The following is a 22,016-nucleotide window of genomic DNA, read 5'->3' as shown; positions in this document are numbered from 1 at the left end:
TAGATTTTGTCTTTTTTTTCTATTTAATTTTTCTAGTAACTAGTTTTTATTATATTTTACAAAAGCATCGGTTTTGTGACATAATGGAAATAAAAAATAATCCTTTACCACAGATAGTTTGAGAAGCATTGTTCTAGAGTACAAAGATTTAGAAATGTGTAAAATATGAATCTAAATACAGTGTCTCTGCCACCAAAATATACTTAGGAAGAGTTTTCTGTAGCATCTGATTAATTCATTCCACAAACTGAGCATTTACCATATTGTAGGCACTAAGCGGGGTACTAGAATTTAAGATGAGCATGAAGATTTTGAGTATCAAACTTTGATTAATACTCAGGTCTGCATCTCCATCATGAAGAGAAACCATTGGCTAATGTGTTTGATCAGTTAGGCAGTCATGTTTATGGTTGTTTTTCCCTCTGTTCCCTCTCAAAACTTAGTGTTTTTGTTTGTTTGCCTATTTCAGATACCGGATTTGGCACAATCTTTACCTCAGATGACCGAGGCATTATCTATTCCAAGTCTTTGGACCGGCATCTCTACACTACCACAGGCGGAGAAACAGACTTTACCAATGTGACTTCTCTCCGTGGGGTCTACATAACAAGTGTACTCTCTGAAGGTAAGTCCTGGCACACCTGTTCTGCCCTGCTCCTGCAGCTGAATGTGTTAGGATTTGAAGCTTTCGGGGAAACTGATGGTCCTGTCCCTCCAGTAATGTCGCTTGCCTAACCAAAAAGCCTACCCATGTAAATTCTGACTCCCTATCTTAAGTAAGTTATGTATATAGAACTAGGAGAGACCAAAGCAACAGCAGGTAGGAAGAAAGATGTTTTGGAGTCTATGTTGTTTAGTTTACAAAATGAGTCTTCTACATTGGGAGGTGTAGGCCTATGGGGATAAGCCTGAATCTGAGCCATTTCTTGCTCTTCCTGTCAAGGGCACAGCAACAGCCAGTCAAGAGCCGTTTTGTGTTCAACTCAATGGCTCTGCAGAGCTTGCTTTTACCAAGGCCCAGTTACACAAATAAACACGTTACTCTCAAGTTTCGTACAAAGACTCTTACAATGTTATTTTATTTATGTATTTATTTATTAGTAGGAGGTAGGGGCTGTTTGTTTTTATTTTGTAAAGTCCTTACAGTGGCCTACCAGGTCCTAAGCGATATCGGCTCCCTGTTTTCCTCCTTGACCTCACCTCCACTCTTTTCTCCTTTATTTGCTTACAGCAGTCACACTAGCCCCCTAGCAGTCCTTAAACACACCAGGTACACACATTCATAGTTTAGAGATTTGCACTGACAGTTCCCTCGGTTTCCCCAGGTATCTGCAAGGCTGATATCTTTTCCTCCTCCAAGTCTTTGCTCACGTTACTTTCTGAATGATACCTGCCCTGACTACCCTATTTTCAATTCCAGTCTGCCCTCCCTTCCTCACACACACACACACACACACACACACACACACACACACACACACACACTCCCTATCCACCTTTAGCTGTGCAAGTTTTTTTCCATAGCATTTATTTTCGAACATACTATATAATTTACCTATTTATCATGTCTAATGTTTGTCTCACCATGCTAGAATGTATAGTTCACAAAATTTTTTGTCTGTTTTGTTCATTGATGTATTCCCAAAGGCTTACAGCAGTTTTCACATAGTGGGCATTCAGTAAATGTTTGCTAAGTAAATGAATTTTATTTCATTTGCTTTCTTGTTTGGTTTTTCTTAGAAATCTCAAAAGATATTTTCTCTGAATTTAAGCCTGCAGCAGTTTATGTCACTGAAAATAGAGAAAAAAGAAGAAATATAAGAAAAAAAGAAAAGTTATGAGGGATAGGATATTGGGTAGTGGCGAGACGATAATTAGAAATTTTTAATCTGCTCTTATGTACACATATTCAAATCTTGAGAGTCCCTAAAACAAGCCTGGTGTCATGGCCTTGTCTGAGTGAAGATTAGGATGCCTTTCATGGTAGAGTTTACTTCCAAGGCAAGGAAGCAAGGAAGGAGAACGGACATCAGCCTTTTCATGTTTGTATGAGTTGAAAGTTATCTTTTTTCAAGAGTATCAGTCTTAGATGATTTCTGAAATTAATTGGATCCTGTTCAGGTGGGAAGCCTTCTTCAAATATCATAAAGTGCTGCTCAGTTACTCACCAACACTGAGCTGTTTTATAAGGTATTATAAGCTGGTGGGACTCCAGGGTTATAATGGTGTTACATTGTCTCCGTTAGGAGAGAATTAATGCAATGATAAACTGAATTTCATTGGGTGCTTGAGTGTGTCAGGCTTAATGTCATTCTTTACCCATTCAGATAATTCTATACAGACTATGATCACTTTTGACCAAGGAGGAAGGTGGAAGCATCTTAGGAAGCCTGAAAACAGTGAGTGTGATGCTACAGCGAAAAACAAGAATGAGGTATGTTTACTCCAATCGTCATATGTGCTTGGAGCAAAGCAGCCGTTCTGTTCTGCTCTGATCAGTGCCAGGCTTTTGAAACTAGAAGTTTCATACTTGATTAGGGTCCACAGCTTAAGATGGAAAGTTTGGAAATAGAGTAATGAAATTAACTTAGAATGTAGGAAATAGGAACCATGGGAAAGGCCAAAATACTATGGATTATTTGTCTTTCAAGTAATTTTGAAAGACAAATAATTTCATAGAAGAACCAAACTTTTTTTACAGCTAAGTAACATTCCATTGTGTTCATATACCACATTTCCTTTGTTCATTTATTTATTGGTGAATACTCAGGTTGATTCCATATCTTGGCTTATTGTGAATAGTGCTACAGTAAACATGGGGGTGCAGATATCTCTTCAACATACTGATTTCCCTTTTTTTGAATAAATACCTTTCCTTTGATTCATTGCGATTGTTGGATCGCATGGTAGTTCTATTTTTCGTTTTTTTGAGGAATCTCCATACTGTTTTCCATCAACAGTGTACTTGTATGAGTTCCCTTTTTTTCTGTATCCTCACCAGCATTTATTATTTTTTGTATCTTTGATAGGCACTCTAACTGGGATGAGATGGCATCTCATTGTGGGTTTTTTGTTTTTTGGTGGGTTTTTTTGGTGGCTAGCTGATACAGGGATCTGAACCCCTGACCTTGGTGTTGTAACACCCTGCTCTAAACACCCATTGTGGTTTTGATTTGCATTTCCATAGTGATTAGTAATGTTGAGCATTTTTTCATGTATCTGTTGACCATTTGTATGTCTGCTTTTGAGAAGCGTCTATTCAGCTCATTTGCCTGATTTTTAATTGGATTGATTTTTTTTTGTCATTTGAGGCAATATGGATTAACCTGGGAGACATTATGTTAAGTGAAATGAGTCAGGCACAGAAAAGTAAATATCACATATTCTCACTCATATTTGGGAGCTAAAAAAGTTGAGCCTATAAAAGTAGAGAGTAGAATTGTGGTTACTAGATAAACTATTATCTAGTAGAGGCTGGGAAGGGTATAGGCTAGGAGGAGGGGGTATGGAGAGATTGGTTAATGAGTACAAACTTACAGCTAGATAGGAAGAAGTGTTCTATAGTAGTGCTAAGTGACCCTAACAATAATTTATTGTATATTTTCAAATAGCTAGAAAAGAGGAGTTCAGATGTTCTCATTACAAAGAAATGATAAATGTTTGCAGAGATGGCTATGCTAATTAGCCTGACTTGATCATCACACATTGTACCAAAATATCACTCTGTACCCCATAAATATGTACAAATATTACATGTCAATTAAAAATAATACCTGTACCGGCCAGCTACCAAAAAAATGTAATAACAATAATAATAATAAAAATAAAAAAGAACAACAAAACTGAAGGCTAACAATTTGTGTTTTGCTAAACTCCTGAATGAAAACAGAAAGGACAGATGGCCTGGTAGTTAGTTAGGGGCCAGCATGGCAGCATTGAGACTGCAGGAATTCTGTAAAAAGCCATAGATCAGCCATTCAGAAGCAGTGCAAAGCCATGCTGGTAAGGAGATCCCAGATTCCAAGAGTCACAGGCCTTGACAGGTGTATTAGTCTGTTTCTGTTGTTTATAACAAAATACCTGGAACTGGGTAATTTGTAAGAAAACAAAATTTATTGCATACAGTTTCAGAGGCTGAGAAGTCCAAAGTCCAGGGAACCCATCTGGTTAGGGTCTTCTTTGGTGGTGGCTTTACAGCAACACAGGTGTCTTGCAGGACAGAAAATGGCAGAGCAGAGAGAGAGAGACTCTCACATGTGTGCTTTTTAAAGCCCTCATAACCACACTCGTGACCCCATACTAATCCATTCATTAGGGTATGGTCCTCAGAATCTAATCACCTTTTCAAGGCCCCACCTTTCAGTTCCCATAATAGGATTTCCTACCCTCTTATCAGTCACAGTGGGGATCAAGTTTCTAATGCATAAAACTTGGGGGATACAGTTCAATCCATATCAACAGGCAAGAAGAAATAGAAAAGAAAAGCTTTGTATCTGGCTCTTACAGAATTTGAGAGGAGCTTAGGGGAACACTGGGAGTTTCCTTCAAAAAATGACAGTGCTGGTGGTTCCTGAGCCCTCATCAGACTACCTGTTCCTGATATACATTCTGCTCTTCTAGACTGGGATTTTAGTTTTATTTTAAGAGCCTCCGATGGTGTGAGATAAAGCGTACCTACACCATCCCCAACATACTCTCTCCCTTCTTTATACTCACAAGTGCTATTGAGTCTCTCTACCTTCTTATCCCTTTCTCCACCCCTCTGCCCTGGCCTTGTCCTGCACCTGCCTCCTCCTCACAAGCCTGGCAGGTACAGCAGCCTTTCTTGTCTTGCCACCTTCTGGTTCCCCATGGTTCTCCCTTCCCAGCACTCTTTGTGGTTCCCCTTTGAAGGTCCTCTCCCGCCTTTTCATTGTCATTGCCCATCTTATCACAGACATATGTTGTTGTAACCCACTGCTGTTCCATAAACACCCTGCATAGGCCCCGCCACTGTGACCTTCCTGGAGGGGTTGTGTCTGTCTCCCCCAAAGCCGATTAATTAGGGTTAGTGGAAATCTTAACCATTCTAACTGCCCATCCAGTTAGAACTAATCATTCCTGTTCATTTCATTAACAGTTTGCTTGAACCTCTTTTTTTTAAATTGTAGTAAAATATACATAATATTTACCACTTTAACTGTTTTGGACTTCTTTTAAAGCACTAACTTTCATTCTGTTTTATACCTCTGTTAGTTTCCTACATATATTTCTCTCTCTTTTTTTGGCTTTATTGAGTTATAATTGACAAATAAAATCTGTATGTATTTATCGTGTACAATATGATGTTTTAATTTATGTATACATTGTGAAATGATTACCACAATCAGGTTAATTAACATATCCATCACCTCAGTTATCTTTTTGTGTGCATGAGATGAGAACATTTAGATCTGTTCTCTCTGCAAATTTCAGGTATACAATACAGTATTACTGACTATAGTCACCATGCTGTGCATTAGATCCCCAGAACTTATTTGTCCTGTATAACTGAAACTTCGTACCCTTTGGCCAACGTCTCCTCATTCTCCTGCTTCCCCCAGCCCCTGGCAGCCAGTTTCTATGAGTTTGACTTGAGATCATGCAGTATTTATCTTTCTGTGCCTGGCTTGTTTTACGTAGGATAATGTGCCATAGGTTCGTCCATGTTGTTACAAGTGACAGCATTTCCTTTTCTTTTTTTTTTTTTTCCTTTTTGTCTTTTTTCGTGACCGGCAACGGATCGCAACCCTCAGTGTCGCACCCGTACCGGACCGGGACCGGCAACAGGATCGCAACCCTTGGTGTTGCTCCCACACCTCGCTCAGCCAGTGAGCGGCCAGTCTGTATGTGGGATCCAAACCCTCGGCGGGAGCGCCACCACGCTTCCCAAGCGGCGCACTGTAGCAGTGCGCCACCGGGCCGGCCCCTCCTTTTCTTTTTTTAAGGCTGAATAATATTTCATTGTGTGTGTGTGTGTGTGTGTGTGTGTGTGTGTATACATGCATACATACATATATATAAAACATTATATACATAACAAACATGGAAGTGCAGATATCTCTTCGAGATACTGATTTCATTTCCTGTGGATAAGTGAGATGGCTGGTAATTCTATCTTTAATTTTTTGAGGAAGCTCCATACTGTAATTGCATAATGGCTGTACCAATTTACATTCCCACCAATAGTGTATAAGTATTCCCTTTTCTCCTTGCTAACACTTGTTATCTTTTGTCTTTTTGATAATAGCCATTTTAACAAGTGTAAGGTGATATCTCATTCTGGTGTTATTTGCATTTCCCTGATAATTAGTGATGTTGAGCCTTTTTTTATATACCTACCATTGGCCATTTGTATGTCTTCTTTTGAGAAATGGCTATGCACGTTTATTTGCCCATTTTTTAATTGATTATTTTTTTCGTGCTATTGAGTTGTTTGGATATTAACAACTTATGAGATGTATGATTTGCAAATATTTTCTCCCATCTTGTAGGTTGTCTCTTCACTCTTTTGACTGTTCTGATTGTATTGCAGAAGGTTTTTAGTTTGATGCAATCCCATTTGTCTATTTTTGCCTTTTGTTGCCTGTGCTTTTGGGGTCAATTCTAGAAAGACATTGCCCAGACCAGTGTCAAGAGCTTTTTCTCTCTGTTTTTTTCTAGTAGTTTTACAGTTTCAGGTCTTACATTTATGTCTGTGATCCATTTGAGTTGATTTTTTTATATGGTGTGAAATATGGGTTCAAGTTAATTCTTTTGCTTGTGGATATTTCACTTTCCCAACATCTTTTATTGAAGAGGCTGTCCTTTTCTCATTGTGTATTCATGCACCTTTGTTGAAGATCAATTGACCATAAATGTGTGGATTTATTTCTAGGCTTGCTATTCTGTTCCATTGGTCTATATGTCTGTTTTTATGTCAGTACAATGCTGCTTTGATTACTGTAGCTTTGTAGTGTATTTTGAAATCAGGTAGTGTGATGCATCCAGCCATGTTCTTTTTGCTCAAGATTGCTTTGGTTATTTGGGGTCTTTTGTGGTTCCATATAAACTTTAGGATTATTTTTTCTAGGTGTTTCTGCAACCAATGCAATTGAAATTTTAATAAACATTGCATTGTATCTGTAGATCACTTTGGGTAATATGGACATTTTAACAATATTAATTCTTCCAATCCATGAACATGGAATATCTTTCCATTCATTTGTATCTCCTTTCATTTCTTTCATCAGTGTTTTATAATTTTTAGATTTTTCATCTACTCAGTTAAATTTATTCTTAAGTATTTTTTTTAAGTTTTTAATTTTTTATGCATTGTAAACATGATTTACATATTCTTTTTCAGATAGTTTATTGTTAGTGTTTAGTGTATTTTTGTTTGTTAATTTTGTATCCTACAACTTTACTGAATTTGTTTATTAGTTCTAACAGTTTTTTGGTGGAGTCTTTAGGGTTTTCTATATGTAAGATCATGTCATCTGCAAACAAGACAATTTTACTTCTTTCTTTCTTATTTGGATACCTTTATTTCTTTTCCTTGCCTAATTGCTCTGGCTAAGACTATACTGAATGGAAGTGGTAAGAGTGGGCATCCTTGTCTTGTTCCCAATCTTAGAGGAAAAGCTTTTCACCATTAAGTGTGACATTAGCTGTGGGCTTGTCAATGTGGCCTTTATTTTGTTGAGACAGATTCCTAATTTGTTGAGAGCTTTTTCTATCATGAAAGGACACTGAATTTTGTCAAAATTTTTTCTATTTATTGGGAGGTTTATATGATTTTTATTCTTTATTCTGTTAATATGGCATATTACATTTACTGACTTATGTATGTTGAGCCCTCCCTACATGACAGGGATAAATACCACTTGACCATGGTGTATGATCTTTTTAATGTGCTGTTGAACTCAGTTTGCTAATATTTTGTTGAAGATTTTTGCATCTATGTTCATCAGAAATATTGGCCTATAATTTTTTTTTCTTGTAATATCCTTGTTTGGTTTTGCTATCAGGGTAATACTGTCCCCATAAAATGAGTTTGGAAGTGTTCTTCCTCTTCAGTTTGCAGGAAGGGTTTGAGAGGGATTGGTGTTAATTCTTCTTTAAAGAATGTTTGATAGAATTCACCAATGAGTCCGTCAGGTCCTAAACTTTTTTTTGTTGGGAGGTTTTTTTATTACTGATTCAATCTCCTTACTCCTTTTGGTGTGTTTAGATTTTCTCTTTCTTCATGATTCAGTTTTGGTAGGTTGTATGTATCTAGAAACTTATCGGTTTTTTTAGGTTATTTAGTTTGTTGGTATATAAACATTCATAGTAATCTCTTATAATCCTTTGAATTTGTGATGTCAGTTGTAATGTAATGTCTTCTCTTTTATTTCTTTGAATCTTCTCTCTTCTTAGTCTAGCTAAAGGTTTGTGTTTTTTTTATCTTTTCAAAAAAACTGTTTTATTGATCTTTTCTATTATTTTTCTAATCTCTATTTCATTTATTTCTGCTCTGACCTTTATTATTTCCTTCTTTCTGCTAACTTTGGGCTTAGTTCTTCTTTTTCTAGTTCCTTGAGGTATAAAGTTAGGATGTTTGGGATATTTCTTTTTTATTAATATAGGCATTTATCACCATAAAATTCACTCTTAGAGCTTTTGTTGCATCTTGTAAGTTTTTTTTTTTTTTCCTTTTTGTCTTTTTTCGTGTCCGGCAACGGATCGCAACCCTCAGTGTCGCGCCCATACCGGGCTGGGACCGGCAACGGGATCGCAACCCTCAGTGTTGCACCCGCACCTCGCTCAGCCAGTGAGTGGGAACCGGTCTGTATGTGGGATCCGAACCCTCGGCGGGAGTGCCGTCACGCTCCCAAGCGGCGCACTGTAGCAGTGCGCCACCGGGCCGGCCCGCATCTTGTAAGTTTTTGTATGTGTGTTTCCATTTTCATCTGTCTCAGATATTTTTTGACTTCCTTTTCATTTTTTCTTTGATCCAGTGATTGTTCAGGAGTGTGTTTAATTTCTACGCATTTGTGAATTTTCTAATTTTCTTCTTGTTACTGATTTCTAGTTTCATAGTTTCATAGTTGGAAAAGACATTTGAGGTGATTTCAGTCTTCTTAAATTTGTTAGCACCTGTGGTCTAACATGTGTTCTATCATGGAGAATATTCTGTGTGCACTTGAAAAGAATGTGTGTTCTGCTACTGTTGGATGAAATGTTCTATGTATGTCCATTAGGTCCATTTGGTTCATAGTATTGTTCAAATCTGTTGTTTTCATATTGGCTTTCTGTCTGGATGATCTATGCATTGTTGAAAGTGGGGTATAAAGTGCCCTACTATTATTGTATTGTCATCTACTCCCTTCAGTTCTGTTAATATTCACTTTATATATTTAGGTGCTGCAATGTTGAGTGTATATATATTTACAATTATTATATTTTCTTGATGAATTGACACCTTTATCATTATATATTGACCTTCTTATCTCTTGTAACAGTTTTTGACTTAAAGTCTATTTTGTGTGATGTAAGCGTAGCTACCCCTGCTTTCTTTTGGTTACCATTTGCATAAAATATCTTTTTCCATCTTCCATCCCTTTACTTTCAATATATGTATGTTTTTACACAGGCAGTGCTGGCAGGTAGGTGGGCCTGGTGCCTCAAGCTTGGAGGCTGGGTCCACTTCAGGAGGCTGGGCACTGGGGTCTCTTGGAGTGGGTCTGTTGACTGCATCTGCAGGTGGGGTGCTTAGAGCCTGTATCTGCAGGGGCCAAACTGGTGCTGGGGTAGGCTTTAGCCTTAGTCTGTGGAGGCTGGCCTGATGCAGGCTGGCCTGTTGGTGGGCCTGGTTCTTTGGGTCCACTGGGATGGGCCTGGTGCCTAGGATCTTAGGGGCAGGCCTGGAGCCTCAGTCTGTGGGAATGGGCCAGGAGCCTATGACATAGATGTCTGAAAGACAGGACTGGATCTTATTTCACATTGGCACCACATCTTGTACAGTGTCTAAAGTATGTCAGATATACATCAAGTTTATTTGTGTGGAGTCATACTTTATAAACATTGGTCACCCACCCTAGTATGTGTTGCACAGCCTGAGCCAGAAGTAGATCATAAAAAATTAAAAAACATCAGTTAGAAGCTTTGGTGTAATGCAAAAATAAAATTAAATAAGGCACATTGCACATGAGAAAATAATTACATAATTTGCTCCCAAATATTCTAATACATTTCAGAATCAAGAGCATCCCTCTGAGCCTACAACTCAACAGCAAAAAAAAAACCTGAATAAAAAATAGGCAAAGATTTAAATAAACATTTATCCAAAGAAGATATACAAGTGGCTAACAAACACATGAAAAGATGCTCAACATCACTAATCATTAGGAAAATGCAACTCAAAACCACAACAAGATATGTCCTCATGACATTAGGATGGCTACTATTAAAAAACAAAAACAAGTGTTGGCGAGGATGTGGAGAAATTGGAACTCTAGTACACTATTGGTGGGAGTGCAAATTAATACAGACATTATGGAAAACGGTATAGTGGTTCCTCAAAAAATTAAAAACAGGGCCGGCCTGGTGGCGCACTGCTACAGTGCGCCGCTTGGGAGCATGGTGGCGCTCCCGCCGAGGGTTCGGATCCCACATACAGACCGGCCGCTCACTGGCTGAGCGAGGTGCGGGCGCAGCACCGAGGATTGCGATCCTGTTGCCGGTCCCCTCCCGCCGAGGGTTCAGCGGATCCCACATACAGACCGGCCGCTCACTGGCTGAGCGAGGTGCGGGCGCAGCACCGAGGATTGCGATCCTGTTGCCGGTCCCGGTCCGGTACGGGCGCGACACTGAGGGTTGCGATCCGTTGCCGGACACGAAAAAAGACAAAAAGGAAAAAAAAAATTAAAAATAGAATTACCATATGATCCAGCAATTCCACTTCTGGGTTTATATCTGAAAGAATTGAAAGCATGGTCTCAAGAAGGTTTCGCATACCCATGTACAGAGCAACAATATTCACAATAGCCAAAAGATGGAGGCAACTTAAATGTTCATCAACAGAGAAATGGGTAAATAAAATGTGATACACACACACACACACACACACACACACACACACGATCTTCAGAAAGTTCATGGAAAATTTCATATTATCTTTTAGTTCTGTTTTTCCACAGACTTTTTGAAATACTCTAGCATATATAAGGGAATATTATTCAGCCTTAAAAAGGAAGGAAATTCTGACATATGCTACACCACAGATGAACCTTGAGGACATTATGCTAAGTGAAATAATCCAGTCACAAAAAGACAAATATTGTATGGGTCCACTTAGATGAGGTATCTACAGTGGTCAGATTCATAGAAACAAAGTAGAATGGTGGTTGCCAGGGGCTGGGGGTAGGAAGAAGTGAGGAGCTGTTGCTTAATGGGTGATAGAATTTCACTTTTGCAAGATGAACATGTTCTAGAGATTAGTTACACAACAATGTAAATATATATAACACTACTGAAGTGTACACTTAAAAATGCTTAAGATGGTAAATTTTATGAAATGCATATTTTACCACAATTGGAAAAAAACATCATCTCACTGAGGTCTGAGTTAAGTTCAAAGCTTTATCAGAAAGTTCTGTGAGATGAGTAAAGAAATTGTACTTTTCTCGGGCCGGCCCGTGGCTCACTCGGGAGAATGTGATGCTGATAACACCAAAGCCACGGGTTCGGATCCCATATAGAGATGGCCGGTTAGCTCACTGGCTGAGCGTGGTGTTGACAACACCAAGTCAAGGGTTAAGATCCCCTTACCGGTCATCTTTTTAAAAAGAAAAAAAAAAAGAAAAAGAAATTGTACTTTTCTCTTTAATGTAAGCTTTGGTTTTCCCATATAGAGATGGCCGGTTAGCTCACTGGCTGAGCGTGGTGTTGACAACACCAAGTCAAGGGTTAAGATCCCCTTACCGGTCATCTTTTTAAAAAGAAAAAAAAAAAGAAAAAGAAATTGTACTTTTCTCTTTAATGTAAGCTTTGGTTTCTTTTTACAGTGCAGCCTTCATATTCACGCATCCTACAGCATCTCCCAGAAACTGAACGTTCCAATGGCCCCACTTTCAGAGCCTAATGCCGTGGGAATAGTCATTGCACATGGTAAGGAGCCCTCCCACTCACCACCACGACGAGGAAAAGTAGCTGAGCATGCTGAGACTCAGCCATAGCATTTGCACTCTGTAAGAAGAACCACTGTGGATGGTTTTTACATTTGTTTGGTAGAATTTCTTGGGTTTTTTTGTAGACTCCCTTCACAGAGAGCATCATGACTTCTCCCTTTTCCAGGTTTTGGTGGCCTTCTTTTCTATTACAGGAGGCCTGTTGGGAAACATTCAGAATGAATTCATTCAAATTATTCTTTCATTAGTAAACACTCTCTGTTTTGTTGACAACTTGTGCCAATGAGATGGTGGATTATGTTACAGGTAGTGTGGGGGATGCCATCTCAGTGATGGTCCCAGATGTGTACATCTCAGATGATGGGGGCTATTCCTGGATGAAGATGCTGGAAGGACCCCACTATTACACCATCCTGGATTCCGGAGGCATCATTGTGGCCGTTGAGCACAGCAGCCATCCTATCAATGTGATTAAGTATGCACGAGCTCAGCTCCATACACATTATCTGAGGAGAGGGCAACTGTGGGAATGTTTGGCAGTTTACTGGGGGGAAGTTATGGACATTGATTCAAATTTTTGCATTCTGTAGAACTGTAGGAAGGTTCTAGAAGGGATTACATTTAGAGAAACTAATATTAAATAGCATTACTTTTTGATCTAACTACCTGTAGCTAATACATTTTGTCACTTAAAAATATTATTCTTTCTCTCCACAAAAATATTATGGAAGTGTTCAAATACTCTGAATTAAAAATGACTTCTTAAGTACAAGTTCTTATAACATAAATTGAGTTTATTAATTTAGAAGCCCATCCTTACCTGGGTTACTGATCTCTTTCCTTTGAAAGAATTTTCTTAAAGATATTTACTTCCATACGCTTTCTGAATGAATCCCTTTTCTGTACCTGTAATGGGCATTAAAAATTTTTTTAATTTTTAGCCATCACGTAAATTTGAGGGTTTTTCTTTGGTTTGGGATCAAACAGCCAGAGCAGTTTCCTGATATTTCTAGTACACGTTGATCCTCTGTCATGATCTTTCTCTGATTGTGGTTTCAGGTTCTCCACAGATGAAGGTCAATGCTGGCAAACCTATATGTTCACCAGGGAGCCCATCTATTTCACTGGCCTAGCTTCAGAACCTGGAGCTAGATCCATGAATATCAGCATTTGGGGTTTCACAGAATCTTTCCTGACCCGCCAATGGGTATCCTATACCATTGATTTTAAAGATATCCTTGAAAGGAACTGTGAGTGTTTCCTTTGACTTTTTCTACCAGAAACTTGCAAGCCCATTTTCCTAAAAAATAAATTGTTTAATTTCTTTTAGCTGGAATAAGCAAATGCATATGAATATGAAAGGGAATTGAAAGATGTTCCATTTAGGTAATCAAGCAATAGAATGGTATCAGAAAAGCTGCTTCCTTTTTGGCTCTAGCACTGTCCAAGAGAAATATGAGGGCCACATATGTAATTTATTCTGTCAGCTACATTATAAAAGTAAAAAGAAAGGTAAAATTAATTTCAGTAATAGGATTATCTTAATATATCCAAAATATTATCATTTCAACCTGTTAGCAATATTAGAAATTATAAATAAAAGATATTTTACTTTTTTTTCCTTCTAAGTACTCAAAATCCAGTGCATATTTAACACCAACACTTATAGAAAAATCTCAATTTAGACCAGCCACATGTGGCTAGAGCTACCATATAGGACAGTATAGCTTTGTACTGTTAGAGAGATCTCTGTAACTTTCATGAGTCTTTTTTCCTGCTTATAAGAATAGTGCATGGGTGTGTCTGTCTAAAATTATTTCATATCTTTTCAAGGTTTTTCAGTCCTAATTAGGGAAATACAGTGGAACTGTAAAGAGGAAACTTCAAAGGAAAGTGGGTTGCAAAGAACATCTAATTGATAGTGTTACTTCTGAAAATGTTGAAGTGAGGAAGTTTTCATGCAAAGAGTATTGGCTTGAATGTCTGTCATAGGTGAGGCTCTAGAATGGCCACTGGGCAGGTTTGAAGCCAACACTAACCAATTCAGAGTTCTGTGACTTCAAACCAGAAGACATGTTAAAGGCCCGGAAAATAGCTTCAAGAAAAGGACTTACAGTGTTTATTGCACAGTGATCCTAAAGTGTCACAAGCAAACCCAGGCTCCAGTGCCAAAGATACGGACATTATACTAAGAAGTATGGAGGATGAAAGAAAAAACTGGAGAAAAGGAGACCTGTATTACATGTTGGCATAATACAACAAAAAACTTAGTTTTAAGACATTTTAGTTGAATTTTGGTCTTAACTATTAGACTATGTTATGACATCATTTCTTCAGAGTGTTAATTCTGTGACTACTGAGAAAGCAGAGCTCTCAGTTTAGACCTTATTTTTCTACAAGGTGTTTAAATATTTAATACCTGAGGGTCATCATCATCTAAATTTATTAAATAGGCTGTAAAAAAGCTGGCTTATGAGTTGTCCCCTCAGCAGGCAGTTCTACAGTGATCCCTAAAGTTTAACATCATTAAAAGATTTGTTAAGCATCTGCTCTTTAACAGGCTCTGTGCTGGTCTTCATATCCTAAAGGATAAAAACCTAATCCACAGTCTTTAGGTCAAAACCTTTGAGTCATTTTTCCAAGAGTGAGTGATACAATATACTAAGCCAGAAACTATCATCATCAGCAATCTGCATTTGAGAGCCAGTCAACTAGAGTTAGAAGTCTAGAAAGAGGATGTTTTCCCTTCTGTTTTAAGCAAACTAACACATGGTAAAATTGAACCTGTGCTCTTGGCCTATTAGTATCTTGTCCTAAACAAATAGCTCTTTGACCCTGAGTGGAAAGTATCTGGTTGCTTACCTCTGACGGCTCCTGCTCACTGAGGACACAGGCATGCAAGACACACAGACAGCAGCCTCTCAGTTTGGAAGTAACTCTAGAGGTCCTCTTTCCAGCTTCCCACTTCAAAGTTTTTCCTAATCCTCAAGTGGACAGTGAGATGGAAAGGATCTTTTTTTGGCATGAGGAAATGCAATTGCTAGTAGGCTCTATACTAATGTAACTTCTCATTTGAGATTACGAAGTGAAGCAATAGATTGAGTGAGACATTTCCACTTTTCCTCTCCTTGTTCTTCCTATAGCCTCGCAGCTGCCTCCTGTGGGTGGGTTCTGTGCTGTGCAGTTTCCTGAACAGTTTGTCTGTCCTTTAGGTGAAGAAAAGGACTATACTGTATGGTTGGCGCACTCCACAGACCCTGGAGGTTATGAAGATGGTTGCACTCTGGGCTATAAAGAACAGTACCTACGGCTACGCAAGTCGTCCGTCTGTCAGAATGGTCGAGACTATGTTGTGACCAAGCAGCCATCCATCTGTCTCTGTTCCCTGGAGGACTTCCTCTGGTATCAGCATTCCTCACATCCCTCTGTCAGCCCCTTTCCTGTGTTGGAGGAGGTGAAAGACAGTTGTCTGACAGGGCAAAAAACTCCTTTTCCCTAAGAGTGTAGAACTCGTGCTTCTTATCAAGGAAATTGAGGAACAGAGAAAGGGAAACAAAGTTGTTAGTAATAGGACAGATAATATAATCATATTGGACAGTTAATTATTGGGCAGACCCAGCAACAAGCCCCAGTAATCCTGACTTGGCAATGGTGGGAAGAAGAGAAATTATATAATAAGGAAAAGAATAAAACAAACAAAAAAAATGACTTTCGAGAACAGCCTGACTGCTGAGTTCAGCCAGTGTAGGGCACTAGGTTTTGGATCCTCTGCAACACTGAAGGCAGAGAGATGGTGGTTTGCTCCTGAGAGTACAGGTGACATCAGTAGATTCATGGTTCCTATGTCTCATTGAGGTTTAGAGGTTATTAAGGTGGACTCCATAGAGTTCATGACATCTGGGGCTTAAGGATTAGTTACTTCACTGGCCCAGGGTTAGTTGATTATATTAAGGCAAGGGAGATGCTGTGTAGCTTAAATGAGGTAATTTTAGGGCAAATAAGAGGAACTGCTTCACATCACAGGTACCTGTAAAAGATATGTGTTACCTGTAAAAGATACCAACAGGTAAAAGTGGATCTGAAAGGATTTAGACAAAGAAGACAGACAGCAGTCATGTCCTCCTGCATCATATCCTCTCCAACTGCAGGTGACAGCAGAATACAGGTCTGAGTGAAACGCAGGTCTGACCCAGTGTGCTTCCTCCTGCATGGCTCACACCTGTATGTGGAATGGTCAGGGCTCCTCCCTTCTCTATTGCTGCAAGAAAAATTATCATTCAGATTACCTTTGCTGTTACAGGAGGGCTAGCTGTTGCTGATCAACCTGTAGAAGTCTGAAGAGTTGTCTGCCATCCTTACTTCACATCAGCTAGGCACTTACCTAGGATCCTGCTGTTTTCCAAATATGCCATGCCTCTTCAGAGCTCCATGCCATTGCATGTGATGCTTCCTCTGCCTGGACAGTCTTCATATTCCCTGCTTGACCCCCAAGCCTAGTGAATTCTACTTGGCCTTTAGTACTTAGCCCAAATATCACCCCATTAAAGCCCTCCCTAGTTTTCCTTCATCTAGACCTTGATAGTACCCCTCTTTTAACACTGTTTTAGTTATTTATAGCTTTGGCTCCACCACTAAACCCCAGACTCCTTGAGAGAGCATATTATATTTGATAATAATATAGTAGTAATGATAGCAGCTAACATTTATTGAGCACTAACTCTATACTAGGCACTGCCCTAGCAATTTCCGTGTAGCCTCACCACAGAGATGTATGACTACCTTGCTTGCGGAAAGTGGCAGAGCCCACACACTGTACCACACATTCTTGAGAAGCGGGTCCTTTATGAGTGAGAAGTCTACTTTCCCTGAAATTTTGGATTGAATACCTAAAATTCTTACTTGAAATTTCCCCCTGCTATTGGAGGGGTGCTATCTTCTGCATCTTCTGTTGTTCCTACCCTTTCTCCTAAATACTTGTCAGAAAAACCTTGAAGTATAAGCAGCCTCTATATATTTCCCCAGATATTCATTGAACACCTACTGTGCTTGGGGCAGTGTAAAGTGATAATGGAAGGTTTGTTATAGACTCTCCTGGTAAGATGTACATAATTATGATGCAAAACAGAAGGTAGTATGTGCCATGGGGATTTAGAGAAAGGAGAGAATATTCCATCTAGAGCTGAAAGAAGGTAGGTCAAAGAAGGCTTCATTGAGGAAGTGGCATTTGAGCTGTGCATTGACAAATGGTAGGACTTGATCATGCATATCTGGGAAAAAGCAGTCATTAAAGCCAGTGGACTGCTGTGAGCGTAGGTACCCAACACCAACAGCATGATCAAGGAAGGGTGTGCTTGGAGGTGGGCTGCGAGGGGAAGTGACAGTAGTCACGACAAGTCAGTAAGATCCGGATGGAGAGTGCTCAGGCTAAATTTTCAGTTGAGATGGTAGGAAGGAAGGTAGCATCATGAACAAACATATGGAAATGATAAGGCGTGGCTAGCACAGAGGAGAAAACATGTATTTTGAATGTTTTCTTTCTTTGAGTTAGTGTCAGCATATTTAGGTGGTGATATCCAGAGAGTACAAGGTGTCTTCAAAAAGTTTGTAGAGGGCCGGCCCCGTGGCTCACTCGGGAGAGTGCGGTGCTGGGAACGCCAAGGCCTTGGGTTCATATCCTATATAGGGATGGCCAGTGCGTTCACTGGCTGAGCGTGGTGCAGACGACACCTACCCAAGGGTTGCTATCCCCTTACCGGTCCAAAAAAAAAAAAAAAAAGTTCGTGGAAATATTTATATTATCTTTTTTGTTTGCTTTGGTTTTTTGGTGGCTGGCCAGTACAAGAATCCGAACCTTTGACCTTGGTGTTATAACCCCACACTCTAACCAACTGAACTAACCAGCCAGCCATGTATTATCTTTTAACTCTATTTTTCCATGAATCCTATGAAGCACCCTCATATGTGGATATGTAGAATTAGAGCTCAAGAAAGAAGTACAACCTAGAAGTTTTAGTTGTGGTCACTAAGGGAGAGCATATACAGAATCCTATAAGGAAGAAAGAAGAACAAGCAGTGGCCAGAGAAACAGATGCGTGCAACTTTGCCATTGCCAAGGTGGCTAGGGGCACAGCGGTACATCAGATGCTGCAGAACAGGTGGTCAAGGTGAAGGAAACTGGAGAGGGCTCTCCTGGGTTTGATAACTAGTGAGCCTTGGCGGGGGGTGGGGTTCACACACTCATTTTCAAGGTTGCAGAGGGGCTGAAGCCAAAATACATGGAATAAGAAGTAAGTGAGTAAAATAGGATAAGTAAATAATATTCTTTTAAGAAATTTGTTTAGTAAGGGATAGGAGGGTTAAGGAAGCAATTTCTAGGGTAGAAACATGTAGGCAGAGGAGAAGCCACCAATCGAGTGGGAGAGATTGATCATCCCCTCTCATACTCTCAATGAAGTAAGCTCCCAGGGTGGGTAGGAAGAGAGGAACCAAGGATGCTCATGTAGGGGACTAGCCTTGGAAAGGAGGCAGGATGTTATTTTGGGGTGGGGGGGGGAACCAGAGCAAGGAGAGCAGATGAGTGGCACTATGAAGAGGTGGGATGAATGATGGGGAGAAAAGGGTGTTCACACTGCAGGCAAGCACCGCCTAAGAAGCTAAGAGAGACAGACAGGGGAAGACATTAAAAATTTGACATATACCCCAAAGAAAACATAATAATGACATTTGGAGGTAAAGAAAAGAATTGCTAAGTGTCCCTGGGTTTAGATCTGTTGCCGATGCCACTGTTTCTGTGGCCTCCTCTTTGTCTTAGTTGCTGGGTCCCCACCCCATAGCAGGCTGCAGTCAGTCAACTCCCTGAGCCTGAGCTGTCTGCAGAGCTCCCAGCTTTGGGCTCTAGTTACTCCTGAGTCTACCAGGCATCATCTGTAAGCTTTTTTCCCCCCTCAATAGAACCCTCTCCATGTATGTTTTCCTAAATGGACCTTCTTTAGAGATATCCCAGGTCTTCCTGAGCTGCTTTCTAGCAACCCAAGACTGGGATATGTTAACCAGCCACTGCCCCACATAGAACCTTCATTGCTAATCACTTACTGTCCTTCAGCAACTTTGAAAGGTACTTTATTTGCTGATTCTTACAGTGATTTTGGCTACTTCCGTCCAGAAAATGACTCAGAGTGTGTGGAACAGCCAGAACTGAAGGGTCACGACCTAGAGTTTTGTCTGTATGGAAGAGAAGAGCACCTAACAACAAATGGGTAAGACAGCTTTTCTCCTTATCATGCAAATGACTCATCATAATTCAGAATGAAAGCTGCTTCTCTCCACACAGAGATCTGAGCAATATTCTAAAGTGCTCTTGAAAAGCTCTAATAGAACTTCCCATGATGATGGAAATGTTCTGTAATACTGCCACTAGCAGTATATGGTAGCCACTAGCTATATATGGCTATTGACACTAGTGCCCTCGAGGAACTGAATTTTTCATTGTAATTAATTTTAATTTAAATAGCCACTATATGGGAGAGTGCAGCTCTACAGAAGCCTCATTACCTCCCTCCCCCGATAAATTTCCCCTTGTTTTTGTACCGCTTGTTAATGAGCTTTACCTGGGTCACAGTTCTTTGGCATGGTCTATTAAGGTAGAAAGGACTAGCATGTCCCTGACAACAAGGGACAGATAACGATTAGTCTACTGAAGGCCTGAAACTACATAAAACATCCCGCTCAGGCCTGAAAGATGATGTAAGGATGAGAAGCTTTTCCGCAGCTTTTTAAATCTTATTTCCAGAAAATAGTTAAGAGCCCAGGAACACATCCCTGTATTCTGATACTTCTGCCTTTCAGGTATCGGAAAATTCCAGGAGATAGATGCCAAGATGGGGTGAATCCAGTTCGAGAAGTAAAAGATTTGAAAAAGAAATGCACAAGCAACTTTTTGAGTCCAGAAAAGCAAGTATGTTAAAGTAGATCTGGTTTTTAGGTACAAGTTTTCTGCTGGGAAGAATCAGTTAAAATATCAGAAATTTTTTAACTGATACAAAGTGGCCAAACTTCTTCTGTCAGGTTTCCCCTTGCATAGGAGGAAACTGTTAGGATGAAGGATGGGTCACATAATCCAATGATAAGCTCATCCTACTGAAAACGTTTTTGTTGGGAGAAAAATGGTATTCCATAAAGTTGTAAAAGTCTTAGAAGCATAGAGTGGTGGAAATTCCTGAGGCTGAGTCATTTAGGAAAAAGACTGAAGAAGGTTGGCTGTAAAAGGCCATGGCCTGGAGTTTTGTGCGTGTGGAAGAGAAGAGCACTGGATGGTAGGTCAGGGGGCTCTTTGTGCTGAGTCATACTAAGTGTTTACAGAATGAAAAACTGAACTGTGGTGATAGGGGACTGGTTTTGATTTAGAAGCAAGTTATGGGGCTGATGTACTGAACTATCTGGCTGGGATTTGGAGATATGGTGAAGAGGAAATCTCTTGATAAAGAAGCACTGGACCAGCAGTATGACATGGGGCCATAGACTATGGGCCCCTGTTTCCTGATCTGGAATATAAAAGGATGAGCTTGACAATCTGCAGCCCCTTCCTCTCTGTTCTAAGGGCTGAGAGACTGACAAGGGGTGGGGTTAAGAAGGCAATGGGAGAAGAGTGTGTGGGTATATGTTTTGTGAGGGGGCTAGTTCCTCCTTCTCTGCACCCCTGCCCTGGACTCCTGGTGGCTGTCCTTAGAGTGTTTGTGTGTGTGATTGCACAGGATTCCCGCCCACAGGGACACAGCTTGTCCCAGAATCCAGCTCCGCCTCCTCTTGGATACATTGAAAACACACACTCCCTATCTCCCACCCAGAAGCAGGTAGGTCACATGTAAACAATGATATGATAAGGCTTATTTGTAAAAACATACTAAAAATTAAGTCAAAAAATAAATCTTGGTGTCATACAATGGCCTGCCTGGTATAGCATTGACACAGCTTCTCCCAGATGTTCTACAGTCATTCAGCCCACTATTATATCTCCCTTTCCTGCTCCACCCTTAAGCTTATAACAGTGGTAATGTGGAATAGTTACGATTACCATATTTGATCTAGGCAGTTGCCAAAGCTTCCAGTGTAACTTCTACATTGAGGCCAGAGTTTGCAGCTTCAAGGCAGTTGGAGCTCAGAGTACCTCTGCCAGCTGTCCTATTCTCCTGGTAACATTGAGATGGTTCATCTTGGGGGGCTGGAAAAGTACTATTGCTGAGTGCCTCAGGAAATGAGAAATGAGGGGAGTGAGCCACTGTTTCAAATTCATTCCTAGAATATGCTTGCCTAAAAGCTTCTGTGTTTGTGTTTTAATTTATCAAGATTTCCAAGACTAATTCTGTTCCAATTATCCTGGCCATTGTGGGATTGATGCTGGTCACCGTCATAGCAGGAGTGCTCATTGTGAAGAAATATGTTTGTGGGGGAAGGTAAGAAATGTGGAAATCAGTCAAAAGTACTGAATTCAAACTAGAAAAGTCAGTGGTTGAGTCTACCCTTGGCAAAAACTAGGTAGTTGAAGAATATTGTCGAAACATCAGGCCCAGATCTTCTCATCTCAACTATGGGCTTGCTTCCTGTGTGTGTAACTCATTCTTTGAGTGTACAAAACTGAGAAAATCCACAGTCCTATAAGAAATGTATCCCTTCTTACCATGTGAGAGTTAACAGAGGTTTCCATTCATAGGTTCCTGGTGCATCGATACTCTGTGCTACAGCAGCATGCAGAGGCCAATGGTGTGGATGGTGTGGATGCTTTGGACACAGCCTCCCACACTAATAAAAGTGGTTATCATGATGACTCAGATGAGGTGAGATATGTCTTCA

At 40.0% G+C, this 22,016-nt stretch overlaps 1 protein-coding gene across 1 annotated transcript in view; it reads left to right on the top strand.

Annotated features, from left to right (window-relative positions):
* Window positions 1-22,016, top strand: part of SORT1 (sortilin 1) — a 59,196-nt gene that overhangs the window by 30,964 nt on the left and 6,216 nt on the right. The window contains exons 9-18 of the mRNA XM_008566477.1: window positions 470-625; window positions 2,328-2,434; window positions 12,048-12,150; window positions 12,477-12,645; window positions 13,230-13,420; window positions 15,383-15,572; window positions 19,310-19,426; window positions 20,016-20,124; window positions 21,513-21,619; window positions 21,877-22,000. Coding sequence (XP_008564699.1) covers window positions 470-625; window positions 2,328-2,434; window positions 12,048-12,150; window positions 12,477-12,645; window positions 13,230-13,420; window positions 15,383-15,572; window positions 19,310-19,426; window positions 20,016-20,124; window positions 21,513-21,619; window positions 21,877-22,000 — 1,373 coding nt within the window. The remainder of the gene's footprint in view (window positions 1-469; window positions 626-2,327; window positions 2,435-12,047; window positions 12,151-12,476; window positions 12,646-13,229; window positions 13,421-15,382; window positions 15,573-19,309; window positions 19,427-20,015; window positions 20,125-21,512; window positions 21,620-21,876; window positions 22,001-22,016) is intronic.

This window comes from Galeopterus variegatus, unplaced genomic scaffold (assembly GCF_000696425.1).
Source record: "Galeopterus variegatus unplaced genomic scaffold, G_variegatus-3.0.2 Scaffold16, whole genome shotgun sequence".
Lineage (NCBI taxonomy): Eukaryota > Metazoa > Chordata > Mammalia > Dermoptera > Cynocephalidae > Galeopterus > Galeopterus variegatus.
The sequence above is the reverse complement of the archived record's forward strand: the minus strand, read 5'-3'. Positions and strand labels throughout refer to the sequence as shown.